The sequence below is a fragment of the Paroedura picta genome, chromosome 3 (genome assembly GCF_049243985.1).
Source record: "Paroedura picta isolate Pp20150507F chromosome 3, Ppicta_v3.0, whole genome shotgun sequence".
In the NCBI taxonomy this organism is placed as follows: Eukaryota; Metazoa; Chordata; class Lepidosauria; order Squamata; family Gekkonidae; genus Paroedura; species Paroedura picta.
In genome coordinates, this window is record NC_135371.1 from 43,805,684 (window position 1) to 43,821,200 (window position 15,517).

The 15,517-nt window shown below is 44.4% G+C and overlaps 1 protein-coding gene across 4 annotated transcripts in view; it reads right to left on the reverse strand.

Moving 5' to 3' along the window:
- FLNB (filamin B) overlaps window positions 1-15,443 on the reverse strand; it is a 95,401-nt gene extending 79,958 nt beyond the window's left edge. For all 4 annotated transcript variants that reach the window (XM_077325450.1, XM_077325449.1, XM_077325448.1 and 1 more), the window contains exon 1: window positions 14,944-15,443. In XM_077325450.1, the coding sequence (XP_077181565.1) occupies window positions 14,944-15,394 (451 nt within the window). In that variant the 5' untranslated portion in view covers window positions 15,395-15,443. The remainder of the gene's footprint in view (window positions 1-14,943) is intronic.
- Window positions 15,444-15,517: the final 74 nt, after the last annotated feature.

Here is a 15,517-nt window from a genome sequence, read left to right on the forward strand (position 1 = left end):
CTTCTGTTCACTGTCCATCAGCTAGTGGACCGCTACATTTGGACACCAGGCCAGGCCAGCCAACAGCCACTGCATGGCATATTCAGAGTAATAAATAGCTGGATGTCATCAGCATATTGATGACAACCTACTCTAAAACTGGGCAGCTGATCTCGTTAAGGGGCCTTGCTTTCACGTTCTGTGAGTTTGTGCAGCATGCACCACCATGTTTTCCGCAAGAACAAAACCGGACATAACCATGGATTCTCCAGTCCCTCATGTAATATCAACAGTGGCATTCTGAAGTGCTCAGAAACACTGCAATAATCAGGTCCCAACACCTTCCTCTGACTGTGATCTTCTTCATTATTAGAGTCATTAACCGCAACTCTCAGACCAGCCAGTTGCAGCAGTTTAAAAAAGAGTAAGTAAAACAATAAAGCAACAATAATAATATCAGTAATAGAAACCATTCCCGTAAAATGCATACTCAGCTCAACAGGTCTAACCCAGATCTATGCCTCAAGGTAGGTGCTTGGAGGAGGGGCCACACTGATCTTCCTTACCTTAGCCTCAATCAAACCCCTGGCAGAAGAGTTCCCTCTTGCAGGCCCTGCAGAACTGTGGTAGCTCCGACAGGGCCCTTAGCTCTTCCAGGAGCTCATTCCACCAGGCAGGGGCCAAGACCTAATTGAGATCAAGCATACCTTGCGTGGGCCAGGGATCATCAACGTGTTAGCATTGGCAGAGCAGAGAGCTCTGCAAGGGACAGAGGGAGTTAAGCATGTAGATTGTGCTTGACAAAGACTAAATGAAGCTCTCACTAGGCCTTGAGGCCAAGAACACTGCCATTCACTCTGATCTCCACATCTAGTGTATAGCATTTCAGGTAAATTTCCAGGTCTGAGCAAACAACTTGGACCTTGCAGCTCTATTTTTATTATATTATTAAATACATTTATATACCGCTCTCCCCTGAGGCTCAGGGTGGATTACAGGAAACATAGGGGAACAGGAACAGTATAACTCGGAACCCAAGTCAGATGATCAACAATAGTAACAGCAATAACAAAGAGAACATTGGTTGATTGAGGTTATCCCAATAGTTGGCCAGTTCAGGACATTTGATTCATGGAGAGGGAAGTTCAGGAGGCCCAGTAGATGTTGTTAGTTTTGATCAACGTCAGCTAAATGAAAAGATCAAGAGTCTGGTAGCTCCTTAAAGGCCAACAAAATTTGTGGCCCTGCTCACTTCTTCAGATACCGGACACACTAATGCAGCTACCCAATTTGATCTACCTTGCATCTCTTGCTTGACATCTCACTGCCACACAGTAGGAAGCCTTCATCTCAAGCCAGCCAGCATTATGGGCAGCATGATAGCTACAGAGCTTCCAAGCATGACGTCTTCCTTATTAAGCAGCACGCTACTCACACTGGGAGTGGGTCAAGATGCCTCTAGGCAGCTATTTCCAGTGGAGGACTGCACAGATAAAGTGAAGCTATTCAGATATGGTTCAGCCAAATATCTTCTGTGCTGCTCACGATTAGCGCTAAAACCACAGTGGATGGAATTCTTAGCGCCAAAAGCAACACTTTGGAAGTAATCAGAAGTGATTACTGTTTGGGGAAATCCTTGACTACAATGTACACTTTGATTCAGTTTTTCCATCTGAAACCATCCTGAATTACCACACTAGCAGGGCTGGCGAGAGGAAATCCCATTCATGCAAGCATGCACAGTTCAGCCAGACTCCACTGCAGCCAAACAGCATTTAAAAAGCTAGTTCCAGTTCCAGGAAGCACATTTTTATGTTCACAGTCTGGCACTTCTTTAAAGTTAGATGCTGTGGGAGACACCCATTTTAGCTGTTTTTTGGACAAAGGAAAAAAAATTAGCTTTATGTCTAGAGTACATTAATTATTCTTTAAAAAACCAAGATATAAATCCCAACTAAAATCAGTTTTTATCATCAGCCAAGCAATTTTCAAGCACTTGTTGAATATTTCTGCTTTTCCACATAAACCCAGGGTCATGGCTCGACTGGCATAGAGGAAAATAGATACTGACTCTTCAAATTCCCAATCTTTGGAACTGCCATGGACAAAGGAAAAACTTTCCAAATTAGCTAAGCAATCTCCTTTTCCTTGTATAAATTCATTTCCACCTCACACTGCTTTGCAACATGCAATCCTTGAGTTTGCCCAGGGTTGCAGAAATCATGTTGTTATTCAGCTGGTTTGTTAACTAAAATTACAGAAAACCCAGCTGTTTCCATTGACAGATGGAAGCCTGGAAGTACAAAACCTGCTGGTCTACTCATATATTCAGCATTGTAAACTGCTTTTGGCAGACTAGGGATGGGTCTATCCATATAGTACATGCTAGGGCCCCACATGGTACTCCCCCCTTCATGGATCAGGGTCATAGCCTCTCTCTTCCCCCCTTTTGTCTAGACCTTTTATGATGCAAGGATGTTAGGATTGCAGCATCCTAGTGCCAGCACAGGAAAGAAGGTGGCTGCATTGCATAGGAGCAGCCCTAAGAAGGTGGAGCCAAAGCAGGAATTAAGCATGCCTGCATGAACACTCTCTCTGTGCAGAGTGGCGAGAAGGTCTCCTCCCTTTCTTGCCTGCTGCCCCTCCCTCCATGCCTGCAGTCATATTACCTCCATTGCCTCCTGCACAGGACCGCAAACAAGGACACAACAGATAAACTGGATGCCCCCTCCACCTTCCAGCACAGTTCTGGCAAGGGCCTTTTTAAATAGTGAGCTTGGTTGATGGTGCTCTTCAAGGATACTCAGGGAGAGACCTCTTTCTACTGTGAGGGCCCCCTCCTCTCCTAGGCTGGCTTCTCCCACCACAATTGTGCCCTGCTAGGAACTTGTGATGAGCCTCTTGTGGCACAGCATGGTAAGGCAGCAGAAATGCAGTCTGAAAGCTCTGCCCATGAGGCTGGGAGTTCAATCTCAGCAGCCGGCTTAAGATCAACTCAGCCTTCCATCCTTTCGAGGTTTTGAAGTCATGAAAAAGTGCCTGGCCAATGGAAATCCTGGGAAAACTATTATCAATTAATAACTCACTCTAACACTTAGTCACAAAACAAAATGTAGAATTCAGTTAGCACAGAATATATTCAACATTTTTATGGCATTTAATAGAACATAAATTCCTGAGTTTATATGCAAAACTATAGATGTACCTAGTATTAAAGTACTGTTGCACCCAAAATTACCTTAGTACATCCAACTTTTCCCCCATACTTTCCTAAATTGTTACACAAAATCTCCTTATCAAAAACTCAAGTTATGACTAGACACAACGGACAGTAGCACTGCTCTGGCACTGTGCACAATTTGGACATCACTGTCCAGCCTGTTGGGAAGAGGCCTGCATCTACAGTAACATGCCAAAAAAATCTTTGTGTTTCAGCAAATTGGTCTGCACTTACTAAGGAACAGCAAGAGGCTGAGGCTTTTAAGAACAGCACGCTATTTTTGCTATCTGTAAATAAAAAAAAAACCCACACAAACATTTTAGAAAGCTTTATTTCCACCTGCTCACCAAGCCAGACAACACAGTGAAAAGTAACTGATATGAGTTGTCAGAAAACATGGGATGGTCAGGTTTATACCATTTTAAGCTTAACATCGGAGACAAATGTTGGCATAAGGCCCAGCTAACTTGTTTGATCACGATCATCGGGGTTCGCCCATTTTCTTGAGCTACTTCCAGGAAACAGAGAATAGCAATGCAGAGCGTGCATGAAGTACCATCTGCCTGGGTGGCCATGTGTAACTAATGGCACAGTATTAGCATATACTTTTACATTCTTTATAGCAGTGCAACAGAACTCAGACTTTAATATTAAGTCCTTATTAAAATCAAACCAAACTTAGGCAGCAAGAACACCAATAACAAGCCCCTTAACAATACCTGTGACCAGGTGGCTTGGAAGCTAACTACTGTTTAGCTGTCCCTAGCTTCACCTTCATGTAATCCACTTATAGACTCAGTAAGTTTAAGGGAAGGGGGGGCTGAAATTAATTCATACTGAGCTTGGAGAAAACTGGGGCATGGCTTCACCTTATGTACTTCAGAAAGACAGAAGCAATGGGGGTCTAAGAATCCAGCTTCCTCCCAAGCCCAGGATGAAGCAGGAAAACACCAATTCTTTGTATGTACTAGAAGATAAGGAGAACAGGGCAAAACTTCAACTTTGCCTAGAGCAGCCTTTCTCAACTTTTTTACCACTAAGAAACCCCTGAAACATTTTTCAGGCTTCAAGAAACTGCAGAAGTGGCAAGACTGTGCAGAATATGGTTGGAAAACATAGCTGTATACATGCCCAACCCAGGGCCCCTTCCCTTCCACCCCAAGCAGTTCCTTGCACTAAATAACATTTGCAAATTGTATGTTCTTGCAAACCATCCACAGAGGTATGTAGGGAGGTGAGATGTTGGACAGCGCAGGTCACCTGATAGAGACATCAAGGTACCTGGCAAAAATCTAAAGACTGGGAAAAGCAAGACAGAAAGTCCAGGAACTTCAAGCCACCCTAGGTTATTCTTTCCTGGTATCATTTTGATCAATGTTTCTATAAACCATCCTAATTTGTACACCTGTTAGGAGTTTAGGTATTTTATTTCTGCCACAATCACCCCAGGAGAAACAAATTGTGCCAGGCCTGCAATTTCCTCCTACGGAATTCTACAGAGAGCGTATTTAGGGAATTAAGCACAGTTTTGCCAATCCCTGTCTCCAGGGTTAAGATTCAGTCAAGAATAATTTTTGCATGACATGCTGGTGCTTCAGGCTCAACAGCCCACTCTCTTTTGACAATGTACATTGAATAAGCCTACCCACGCAGCTTCTCCAAGTTTCAAAAGCCAAATGTGTGTTTGCTGCTTAAAGAAAAGCACCTCTCCCCTAAAATAAAGGCAAATAAACCAGGATTCTTCAGAAGTTTCTTGCAGTCCCTATGAGGATGCTGATAGCCAGCCACCTCCATATCTATCCTTACTATATATGGTAGAAGCAAACATCAGCTTAACTCATGAGTTCTCAGCCTGAAATCATTCATTTGCAAGTCACCAGTACACTTAAATGTCTAGGCAGCTGAGGACACCACGTGAATAGCATTAGCACGTGTTAGAATCAATCAGAAAGGTGATGTGTTACAACGCAGCTGAAGACAAGGTGTTGCAGTGTACCTTGAAACATATTTGCATTTGATAGTCTCCAGACATGCATTACAAGGGAGAAATGAAGACATAAAAATCTCGTTCAACACAGCAGCAGAGAGTCCGATTAGGCAGGCTAAGGAAACCTAATGCTTACAGACAAACAGCTCTGAAATGGCAACAAGGTCAGTTTATATTCAGTTTTGGACCACTGTGAGATATGCTACAGAATCTGAAGTTCTTAAGCACTGGAATTAAAAGTAGTTCCAGTACTAAAAAGTTGTCAAGCAAAGATTTAGTGGCATCCTTCTAATTATAGCAAAGCTTTATCTCTGTTGGACTATGCATGGTCTGGAGTATATATAATTCAATAGTATAGGAAGAATATCCTACAGGGGGCATCAAAAGAGATTTGTAGTTAGCTTGTTAGGTTTTTTTTTTTTTTAAGCATTGGGAAGTTCCTACAGTCTCCTCTTCCCGCGTTCTGATTGGCTTACCTGGAGACTTCCTGTGAGCACCTGCTTGCCTCCACAGCAGACTGAATGCAGAACAGACAATTGGAGCGCTCTCCTCTTTAGATACAAACTTCGCTTCTCTTCTAAATAAAACTATTTTATTCTTGTAACTCCATGATGCTCTGCTCCTCCTTACACATTTAAACTCTGCCAACAACGTTAAACTTTCACTTGTTCTGTCAGCCAACACCTTTTCCTGCACCAATGTGTATTGTCTTATGTCACAAACTATGGGCTTAGAAGCAACACATTTTCTGTTCTGCCAGGGTTTCGGGGCCCTGAGGCCAGCCTAGGGCTTCCAGGTGACTTTTGTTTTTGGACTCCTTATTAAAGAGCACAAGCTGAGAATTTTTCAGGTGGAGGAGAGGCTAGTCTTTCTCTTTGTGCCTAGAGCTCCCCAAGGAAAATCAGGATTCAGAACCACCTTTGCACATTCTGGAAAGAAAACTGCAACCAGTCGTGAATAGAAGGGCAGGAGTCTGGGGAATCTTATAAAGCCCTCTTCCCAAAAACTCAGTTTGCATTTTCACGGGTTAGCCCAGAAGATATGAGGAAAGCACAACCTCACAAAGGTAAAAGTGGGTTTTATAGGCTTAATTCAAACCCTGGACCAAGGAAACAGAGAAATCAGGTACTAGCTCAAGATAGTTGCATTAAGGATTTAAGTGTTTTTCTTGCCTAGCTTCCTTGTGAGCCCAGGGGGGCATTTTTTTGGAACTAGAGTTTAGGTCAAATATTTTCCTGAAATTACAAGCTATAAACTATTTGCACTCTCTCTTTCAGGGTTTTATGTCTTATGCTTGGCTGTATCTAGGAAGTAGAGCCCATGAATTAGACAAGGTAATAGGGACCCTTGAAAGTTATAGCAAAATCCCAAAACTAAGCTGATCACAGCAAGTACATGGTCTGCTCTAAGAGTTAACCGGGCAAGATGAATTTCCACTATCTGAAATGGCCAAGCCTGTAAAATCCTAAAAAATACTTGAAAATTTTCAGGATCACCAAAAAGCCAAAGGTGTTTAGGTACTGCAATCTCTTTAAATGCCTTCCAGGTAAACTCAACTTAGAGAGGGCATTTAAAGGGACTGTGAGCCCTATAAACACCCTTTTCCACTCCACTTAAAGTAATGGAGGATGGGGGAAGTGTTTTTGATGGTCCAATCTTTTTGAAACTTTGGGGGGGGGGGGGAGAACCAGTAGCCAAACTGTCTCAGATAGCTTCGGATTGATTCTCTATTATTCACACTGGCTATAATTTTTCCTTAAGCAGCCCTTTTCAACCTTTTAAACCATGAAGGAACCCCTGAAATGTCTTTCAGGCTTTGAGGAACCCTGGAACAAGAAATCATGTCAGCCAGTCATGCCTTTCTGTCATGCCCCAAGGCTCCAGGGTCCCCCTGGCTGGGAATCCCTGCACAGAATATAGTGGAGCAAAAAATTGAGGATTCCTGGATATTTAATGACTCTGAATATTATATACCAGTATTGGGATTTGGGAATATTGGGAAATACTGTGTTTTTTGCACACCCTTACTCCTGACTAAAGAACTGCTATGAAGTGCATGCCAGGGCAAGGCACTTATTTACTATATATTCTGAACCAAGTTTGAGTCCAGGGGCACCACCACCACCAATGTGTTGATCTCATGCCATTCTACTGGCATCTTTTTTACTTACTTTATCTACTGCCCTTTAATATCAACAGTTAATTCACACACACACACACAGCAACCAAGGTGCTAGACAACTGACGAAAAACTGAAGCCTTGAAACTCTAGCCCAGGGGTAGTCAAACTGCGGCCCTCCAGATGCCCATGGACTACAATTCCCATGAGCCCCTGCCAGCATTCGCTGCAGGGGCTCATGGGAATTGTAGTCCGTGGACATCTGGAGGGCTGCAGTTTGACTACCCCTGCCTAGCCAAATGAGTCTTCAAGTAGTGATATTTTTCCTGGATGGATCCAAACAGATCTTTGTTCCAGTTTGAGCTAGAAAAACGTATTTCCAAAAGCGGACTTGTAGCTCTTATTTCAGGAACTTCTACCCTCCTCCGGTGGAAATATTCAGAATGGGAGAGTGTAAAGGTATTCTTTGGGGGAGATTAGATGTTGACAAAGCCAAGCAGCACTGATCTTTGCCCTTCAACTCCTATCCTAGCCTAGTCTACGAACACTATCAAGAGCCTTGAGCTACATGAGGAAGCAGAGCCAAGAGCTACACACAAGTCACTCACTATCTGTACAAGATACGAGTCAGTGGCACAGCACATGGTTCATACGTAGAAGGCTACCCTATCAGTCTCTAGGGACAGAGTGATCTAACAGGTCACTGTGAAATGTGATGCCAGATTACATCCAACATTGGTCTGATCCAGCATAGCAGCTCCTGAGTTTGGTTAAATGCACCTTTACCTAGATTTTTCCCCAACTGAAAACGTCAAGTTAGTCCTTGAGATACTGCACAGGTTGTTGTATTGCAGTCAGAGTGCTACCCCAAATTCCCCTGGCCTGATGAACATGGCATTATGAAGTTCCCTGCCTAGCCCTAGAAGTGGCCCAGGCACACAGGGGTGGCTTTTGCCACTATCACTTGCTTGAGACCCAGCTACAGTTATCAGAAAGGCACAAAGATGTGAGGAAATTCTTCTGTGCTACAGTTACACAATAACTATTCTTCCACTGAACGTACCAGAAATGTACCCATTCTTAGCTTGAAGCCAGTTCCTTCTAATTTAACAGTAGCTAGTTCAGCTGTTACCTAGGTATTTGAGTATATATAAACATGGGGTGTGGACGTATTAGCTGACAGCAGTGAAACCACCTTCCCTATTAAAAGCTAATGCTTCTGTTAACTGTGGCACTTGCATAAAAACTCATAAATCAAACATTTCAGTTGAGCTACTCCACCCAGATTTAAAATTAGAGTGCAGGTTGGGTTCTTGAAATGCAAAATGAGGACTGGAAGCTCCCTCAATGGTATTACTAATTGCAACTTGATTAACACACCTATACACACGTATACACACACCCTAGTAAGTTAAGGATGTGTTACTATTGTAGCAAAATTGATCTATTAGAACACTAATGCAAAATGGAGTTGGAATACCTCCATAATAAGTCATTATCTAGATAATACTTATCATAATGTGTTCTTGACAAACTGAGTCAGGTTTTAGTCATCCAGCATATACGTACAACAGGGCGCTTCTTTCAGAAGGCTGGATCCTTTGACATTAGGAAATATTTCCACTGCCACATAGTGGGATCAGGAACTACTATAATCTTCTCACACACATCTGAACAGCATATAAGAGTTCAGACCCAAGTGTATATTTATTATTATTGTATATATTAACCTCATACTCAACCAGCTGACTTGTGGCAGTGTACAACAATAAGACAACAGTAAAAGCCCTACCTAAAAACAATATAACAGTCTCTCCACAACCCCCAATACCCCTTAAACAACACTAGTCCCCTGCAACCCAGTGCCTCCAGAAGAAAGGTAGAGATGGAAGAGAAGGTAGACAGTCCCCAAGATCTTCCTTGGCCAGGCTTCAATCAAATGCCTGGTGGTAGAGCTCCATCTTACAAGCCCTGAGGAACTGGGACAGCTCTGACAAGGCCCTTAGCTCTTCTGGGAGGTCACTCCACCAGTTAGGGGCCAGAACCAAAAAGTCCCTGGTCCTGGTTGAGGCCAGACATACTTCACATGGACCAAGGACCACCAGGATGGCATAGGAAGTCAGACGATCCCTCAAGTACGCTGGGCCCAGACCACAAATGGCCTTAAAGGTCAGAACCAATGCCTTAAACTTGATCCAGTATACAACTGGCAACCAATGCAGTTGACGCAAGACTGGCTGCGTATGCACTCTCCAGGAAGCTCCTGTAAGAAGCCTTGCAGTAACATTCTGACATACAAGTTGCTTACCTTAATGCACAGACCTATACCATTGATGCCCAAAAAGAAATAGCAAGCTGCATCTTATCTTTTACCACAGTCCATAATATTAAAGCTGTAATTACTTGGCCCAGGAGTCTGATTCACTTGAAGCAACTTGACTGTGTTGCACGAGGGATATACTCATAATTTTGGTGCAGCCAACTAGCATTTTATTGCTCATGAAAAAACAGCTAGGTTTATGATTGGAAAGTGTTCCCATATTAAATAGTCTGGCAACGTATACTGAACAAGTCACTCTGTAGCCAGTATTTCAGGAGGCAGCATTCTCATAATGCTGCAGCAATCACCATTTAAAAACTGGATCAGTTCCCACTGCTCTAAAGCACCTACTACACTTCCACTTGCATCCCAGTGCCTGAGCCCATTCACAAAGCTGCACTGTAAGTTGCTTAGGGCAAGTGAGCCAAAAATGGTTCAGTAAAATATTGCTTATTAAAGTTGATAGCTAGTCATTAGCTGCTTATAACTGCCAACACACAGGTGCTTAACTGCAGATGTTCCAACAAAGAATGGGAGTGGCTAAATATGACTCTTGTTCACCGAAACATCTTTGCAGTGTTGAAGTGGATCACAGCATTTTCAGGTAAGCTATGCTGTTCTATGGGATCTAAAATCGTCTCTCTCCAGCGCGTGACAGATGTGGAAAGAACATCTACACGTAGAAACCAGGGCAAGATCTGATCACCTAGCAAGGGTATATTTTTCCACCATGGGATGTTTCTGGCACCTCAAGCAATGGACCAGACAACCGTTCTCTGGTGATACGAAGCAATGCACTTTTGCTCACTTGCTTTACATATCCAGTATTTAAAGCAGTAAGCAATGGTATGCTATTAGCACCAACATTTCAGAAAGAAAAGCCCTCAAATGTGGTTTTAATTTATGCAGGGCATGCTGGGATTCAGCCATGTCAAAGCTTTCACTACCAAAGTAGCGAGACCACTCAGATTTTCTATGTAAGATGACCTAAATTGACAGTTAAATTGAAATGCAGTTACATGGTTGGAGCAGGCCTCCTGTGTATACTCACATTTCAAAATTTTCTTCTATTAACTTATGAGGGGTTCTTAAAACTATGCCACAGCATGCCTCCCAAGACAGAGGAAGTTTGGCCTACAGAGTGAGACTGTGCTGGAGAGGAAGGATCAGGTGCCACCAGACTGCTTGACTGTGTCTCAGAAAGGCTCCTATCTATGGAAAGCCAGAAGGGCAAGGAAGGAAAAACATGATCCTTTCAAATACAGCCCCAATTAAAAGCAAGGGTTAAAGGTGTATATCTGTATTGCCTTTGGGCAAAAATAAATACACTGCCCTGCCTCCTTCATAGACTATTTCATTTTTGCTTGCAGTTTGGACTTTGCAACTCTTCCTCTTTATCTGAAATACTCCTATAGTAGATAGGCATTTATGACATTCTTCCAGTAGGTGATGGTCAATGCCCCATAGTGGTTAGGGTGCTGGACTAGGATATGGAAGACCCAGGTCTGAATCCGTACTCCGCCATTAAAGGCTGCTGGTAGCCAATCCCACACTCTCAGCCTAATCTACCTTGCAAGGATGTTGTGAGGGTTAAATAGAGAAAAGGATGGTGATTTAAGCTGCTTTGAGACCCCCACTAGGAAGAATGATGGGGTACAAATGACTGCGGCGAATTCTCTGCAAGATCCTACTTAAACCTGACATAGTGCTGTTGGTCTCAAAACACCCACCTGGCTCATTCAGTTTGCAAGGTGAGTCACTCCTTACCAAAGAACCCTTGCAACACATCTGCTCTGCTCTATACTAGCAGCACCCAAGCCCAAGTCATGTTCAGAGGAGCAACACATGATCCCCATTGTTACTTCCAATGGCACCTTTGACAATACATTATTCTGCTGTTAATATTTAAACTGAAAAGTAACCACAGTGAAGTAATTCCTGGAAAAGCAAGTTTGAAGCAGCTGTCAAAGGTATTTTCCCACAAGGAGCCTGATTCAGAGCTCAGCAAGGCTTCCCCTGCTTCAAACCATATGGGTTCCATAGAGAGAACCAACATTCCTTCTCCTATACTTTTCCTTGAAGCCTCGAGTCTATTTACACAGACATACCGTCTCTGTAGTTATGCTTCAGGTCTCTAATTCAAGGTCACATTTGGCTCATAACAGCATAGTTTTATGCTCCAGAGACATAACTGCAGAGAACTGAAGTTTCTTTCCCAGTTAAAATTCAGAGACAGGCTTTAACCAAACAGGGCTACAGTTGTTACAATGTTAGATTTCAGCTCCCACGGGCAGGTATTAGTTTTATTTTCCTTTACTTGTTAACACAGCAGTTCTATGCTACTATTTGGCATCAGATCTTGGGAACGTAGCAAGTTCTTGGCTGAGATGGCTTGCTATTAACACGTCTTAAACCATCTTCATTTATATTTGTTGTACTTATGCCCCTTTGGAAACCTCCAAGTAACTTATTTCACCCAGGTAGTACAGTCTCTAAGCTCTGACTAGGCCAATATCTGCAGTTTTAAATACCCAATAGCATAATGCCCCCCTCAGTCTATTTTCTGGGTCCCATTTCATTTTTACATCTGTACATATATGAAAGCCCCAAAACAGTGAGTATCGCCACAAAACAGCTGTCATCTGGGTACCCAATCCCCCAAATGTTTAAACAAATTCCAATTAAATAAAATATATGAGGAATCAAAGATTTCATCTTTTTATAGGGGCTGATAAATTCAGATGATGATAAAGCTGAAGCAGTCAGTATCAAAGTATCAAATTGTAGGAGTTAACAACAAAAGGGGAAAAACCGGTCAGAAAAGGGACCAGCATGAGCAGTGACAGAAGAGGAATTGTGAATGGAGCAAAAGAAGGACAAGGAAGAATGGCACTTCAAAGGGGATAATGAGGGAACATGGAAGAGGGGCAGCAAGCAGGCACCAGGACAAATAGGCAGACACCCCGGTGCCCATGAGTGCTACACTGAGGATGATTGTATTAGAGAAAAATGTCTTTCTTGCCTTGCAGTGAGGATACTAGATGAGCTTTCAAGTTTTCAGAGTACTGTAAGCAGAGGCCAAGGAAGACACTTAAAGGAGGATAAGATAAATAAGTGTGCTGCGACCATACGCACACAAGCCTGGGAGTAAGTTGCCCTGAAATCTCAGCTTATTTCTTGATAAACATGAATGGCATCGGGATCTTCTAAAAACCATGCCCCTTTGTGATATGTGAAAGGCCACAGCATCAAGGCACCAGATACGTTTGCTCAACTCTGGTAAAGCTGTTCAGAAGATCCTCAGAGCTACAAAATGTGATACAAGTACTAGGTTGTAACTTTCCTTGTTAATGCTACCCAAGTGAAATGTTCAGTGGGTTCATAGTTTTAGAACCACGCCAACTAAAATAAAGAAATTAACTAAGAGTCATCCCACAATGCAAAGCAGAAATTCCCTCCTATCATCAAACTGTTCACACTACTATATTTCCCCTGACTAGTATCTACCTTTACATGTAAAATGCTGAGTTGCTTCATGTCATGAGGAGCTACTCAATGGAAAATGTCATGAGGAGCTACTCAATGGAAAAAACTAGAACTTTAGCATTATAGCACCTATGTACAGGTTAGCTACAGTACTTCACATACAACTACATTACTTGAAGTGTCCCTTTTTATCTAATGCCAAGTCCAGCTATATTAAGAAGCTATTCGGTTAAGAAATATATCAAACAATCTAGAATCTACTACAATCACAAAAAAGTACTAAGTATTTTCAAAACTGGTTTCAACCGTGGCTTTTTAAGGCTTCTTCCTTTGGCCCTCTCATCTCCTACTTCATATACAAATTGTGGCAGTGTAGAAGCACATTAGCAAAGGGCCTATTTGCTACCCATGAAAACGCCCAGGTTCAGAAGGTTCCAAACATTCAGTTTCAGAGAAACATGTTTAATGAGAAAATTGTCACATAGCCTCACTGGGAGTTAACTATACGTTAGCAAGATCTAGCAGGGTAGGTCCCTATGAATATTATTTATTAGCTCTGGCCCACTAGGGTGCTAGCTATAGCAAATTAGTTTACGAGTCTTCAACTATAATGTGCCACACAATATTTACAAGTTTTTTAAAAAAATCCTCTGCTGAATTAATCTGGGAAGTTCATTACTCGAATGTCAAACCCTAAGAGATCAATATATGCACCAGAGATACTATCTGGTTTGTAGTATTAAAGACTAAGGTCTACACCCAGGGGAATACTAGCTAGAAGTATTGTCAAAATTCTATCAATTACCACCCACATTCGTTATATACCCAGTTTGTCTCCAATGGATAATTAAGCGCTCAGTCCAATATAGCTGGATTTAGTAAGCTAATCTACACAGTTTTCCTACGACAAAAAACGCCAGGGCAGGCTGCTCTTCTGACAGATGCCCTTTGAGTTGCTGTGCTGTGTTCCACAAGCTACTGCCACAGCCCACATAGCTCTTTCAGCTTAGCCCCACGCACACACGTCTCCCTGGAGAGCAAGCACTGAAAGGCTCCTCTCAGAATCAGAGGCTGGGCTCTTAACAGTGCAAAGCCTTCATAAACCTTCAGCACAGAAACCCAAGCCCTGCAGCCAAAAGGAAGTGGCTCTACCTGCTGGGAGGGAGGCACCTCAGGAAATCCTGTCTGAGCAAAGTCAGCCATTCCTTCACTTCCCCATGATTTGATTTGGGACCAGTTACTGTCTAGGCAGACCACGGCCTGGTGGGTGGGCAGCCTTAATTACCTGGGACAGGTGACAAACATGTGCTTTCCTTGTTCTCAAGGAAGGAACCTCCCTATAGGAGCAGTGAATCCCCCCACCACCACCCCAGGCGCTAGCAACGACTAAGACAAGAGTTGAGTCAATTTACTGACCCCTTTCACTGGAAGAAGAAATAGGCTACTTCAAAGTCAGCCTCCCCAGGTGCATCAGCCTAAGCTCCTCCTCCCCGCCCCACCCAGCCATTCAACATGCGCCACCACCCTGGGGCTCTCCTGCACCCCAGAAAGCAACTCTGCCGGCCATGTTCCAGGGAACTACACCCACAAAGCAAACAGAAGACCCAGGGCACCATCTGCCACAGCACAGCTTGGGGAAGAGGCGCATACAGCTGAGGGCAGGTGACAGATAACCGAGCGCCGGCGGGCGAGCCAGGGAGAAAGCCAAGCGCCTCCGGAGGCGCCGGCGCGCTAGAGGGAGAGAGCAGGCGGCGCACTATCCGGCTAGGGTGACAGCCCTCCCCCCCCCCCCCGGGCCCTTGCCCAGCGGCGCCAGGAACCGAGAGACCCACCGATGGAGACGAGCTTGATGTTCTCCTTGTCGAGGAACTCGAGCGCCACCGAGACGTTCTCCAGCTGCATCTGTCGGAAGGTGGGTCTCTGGTGGTACTTGCGGTACATGCGCTTCTGGCTGAGCACCTCCAGCAGGGCGATGAGCCGCAGCCCGTCGCTCAGGTCGAACTGCAGGTTGCCGATGCGCTTGTTCACGCAGCGGAGGTGCTCGTTGCACCAGCGGGTGAACGTGTTCTGCTGGATCCGCTTCCAGGGCGCATCCTCCGCCAGGTCTTTCTCGGTCACCGGCATGGCTGCGCAGTCCGCCTTGGCGTCGCTCCGGCCCAGGGGACGAGGCTGCTCCTGTTCTCGCCGCGCTGGCTCCAAGCCGCTCCGCTGCGCGCTCGGGCTCCTGCCGCCGCCGCCACTCCAGTCACTGAGAGACGCCTGGCCCTGCGCCTGCGTGCTCATGCTGAGGCCGCCGCCCCGCCTTCTCCTGGCGATAATGAGCGGGTAGAGCGACCAGCCCTCCCTCCCTCCCTCCCTCCCACCCGCCCGCCCAGGCTGGCTGGCTGGCTGGCTGGCTGGCTGGCT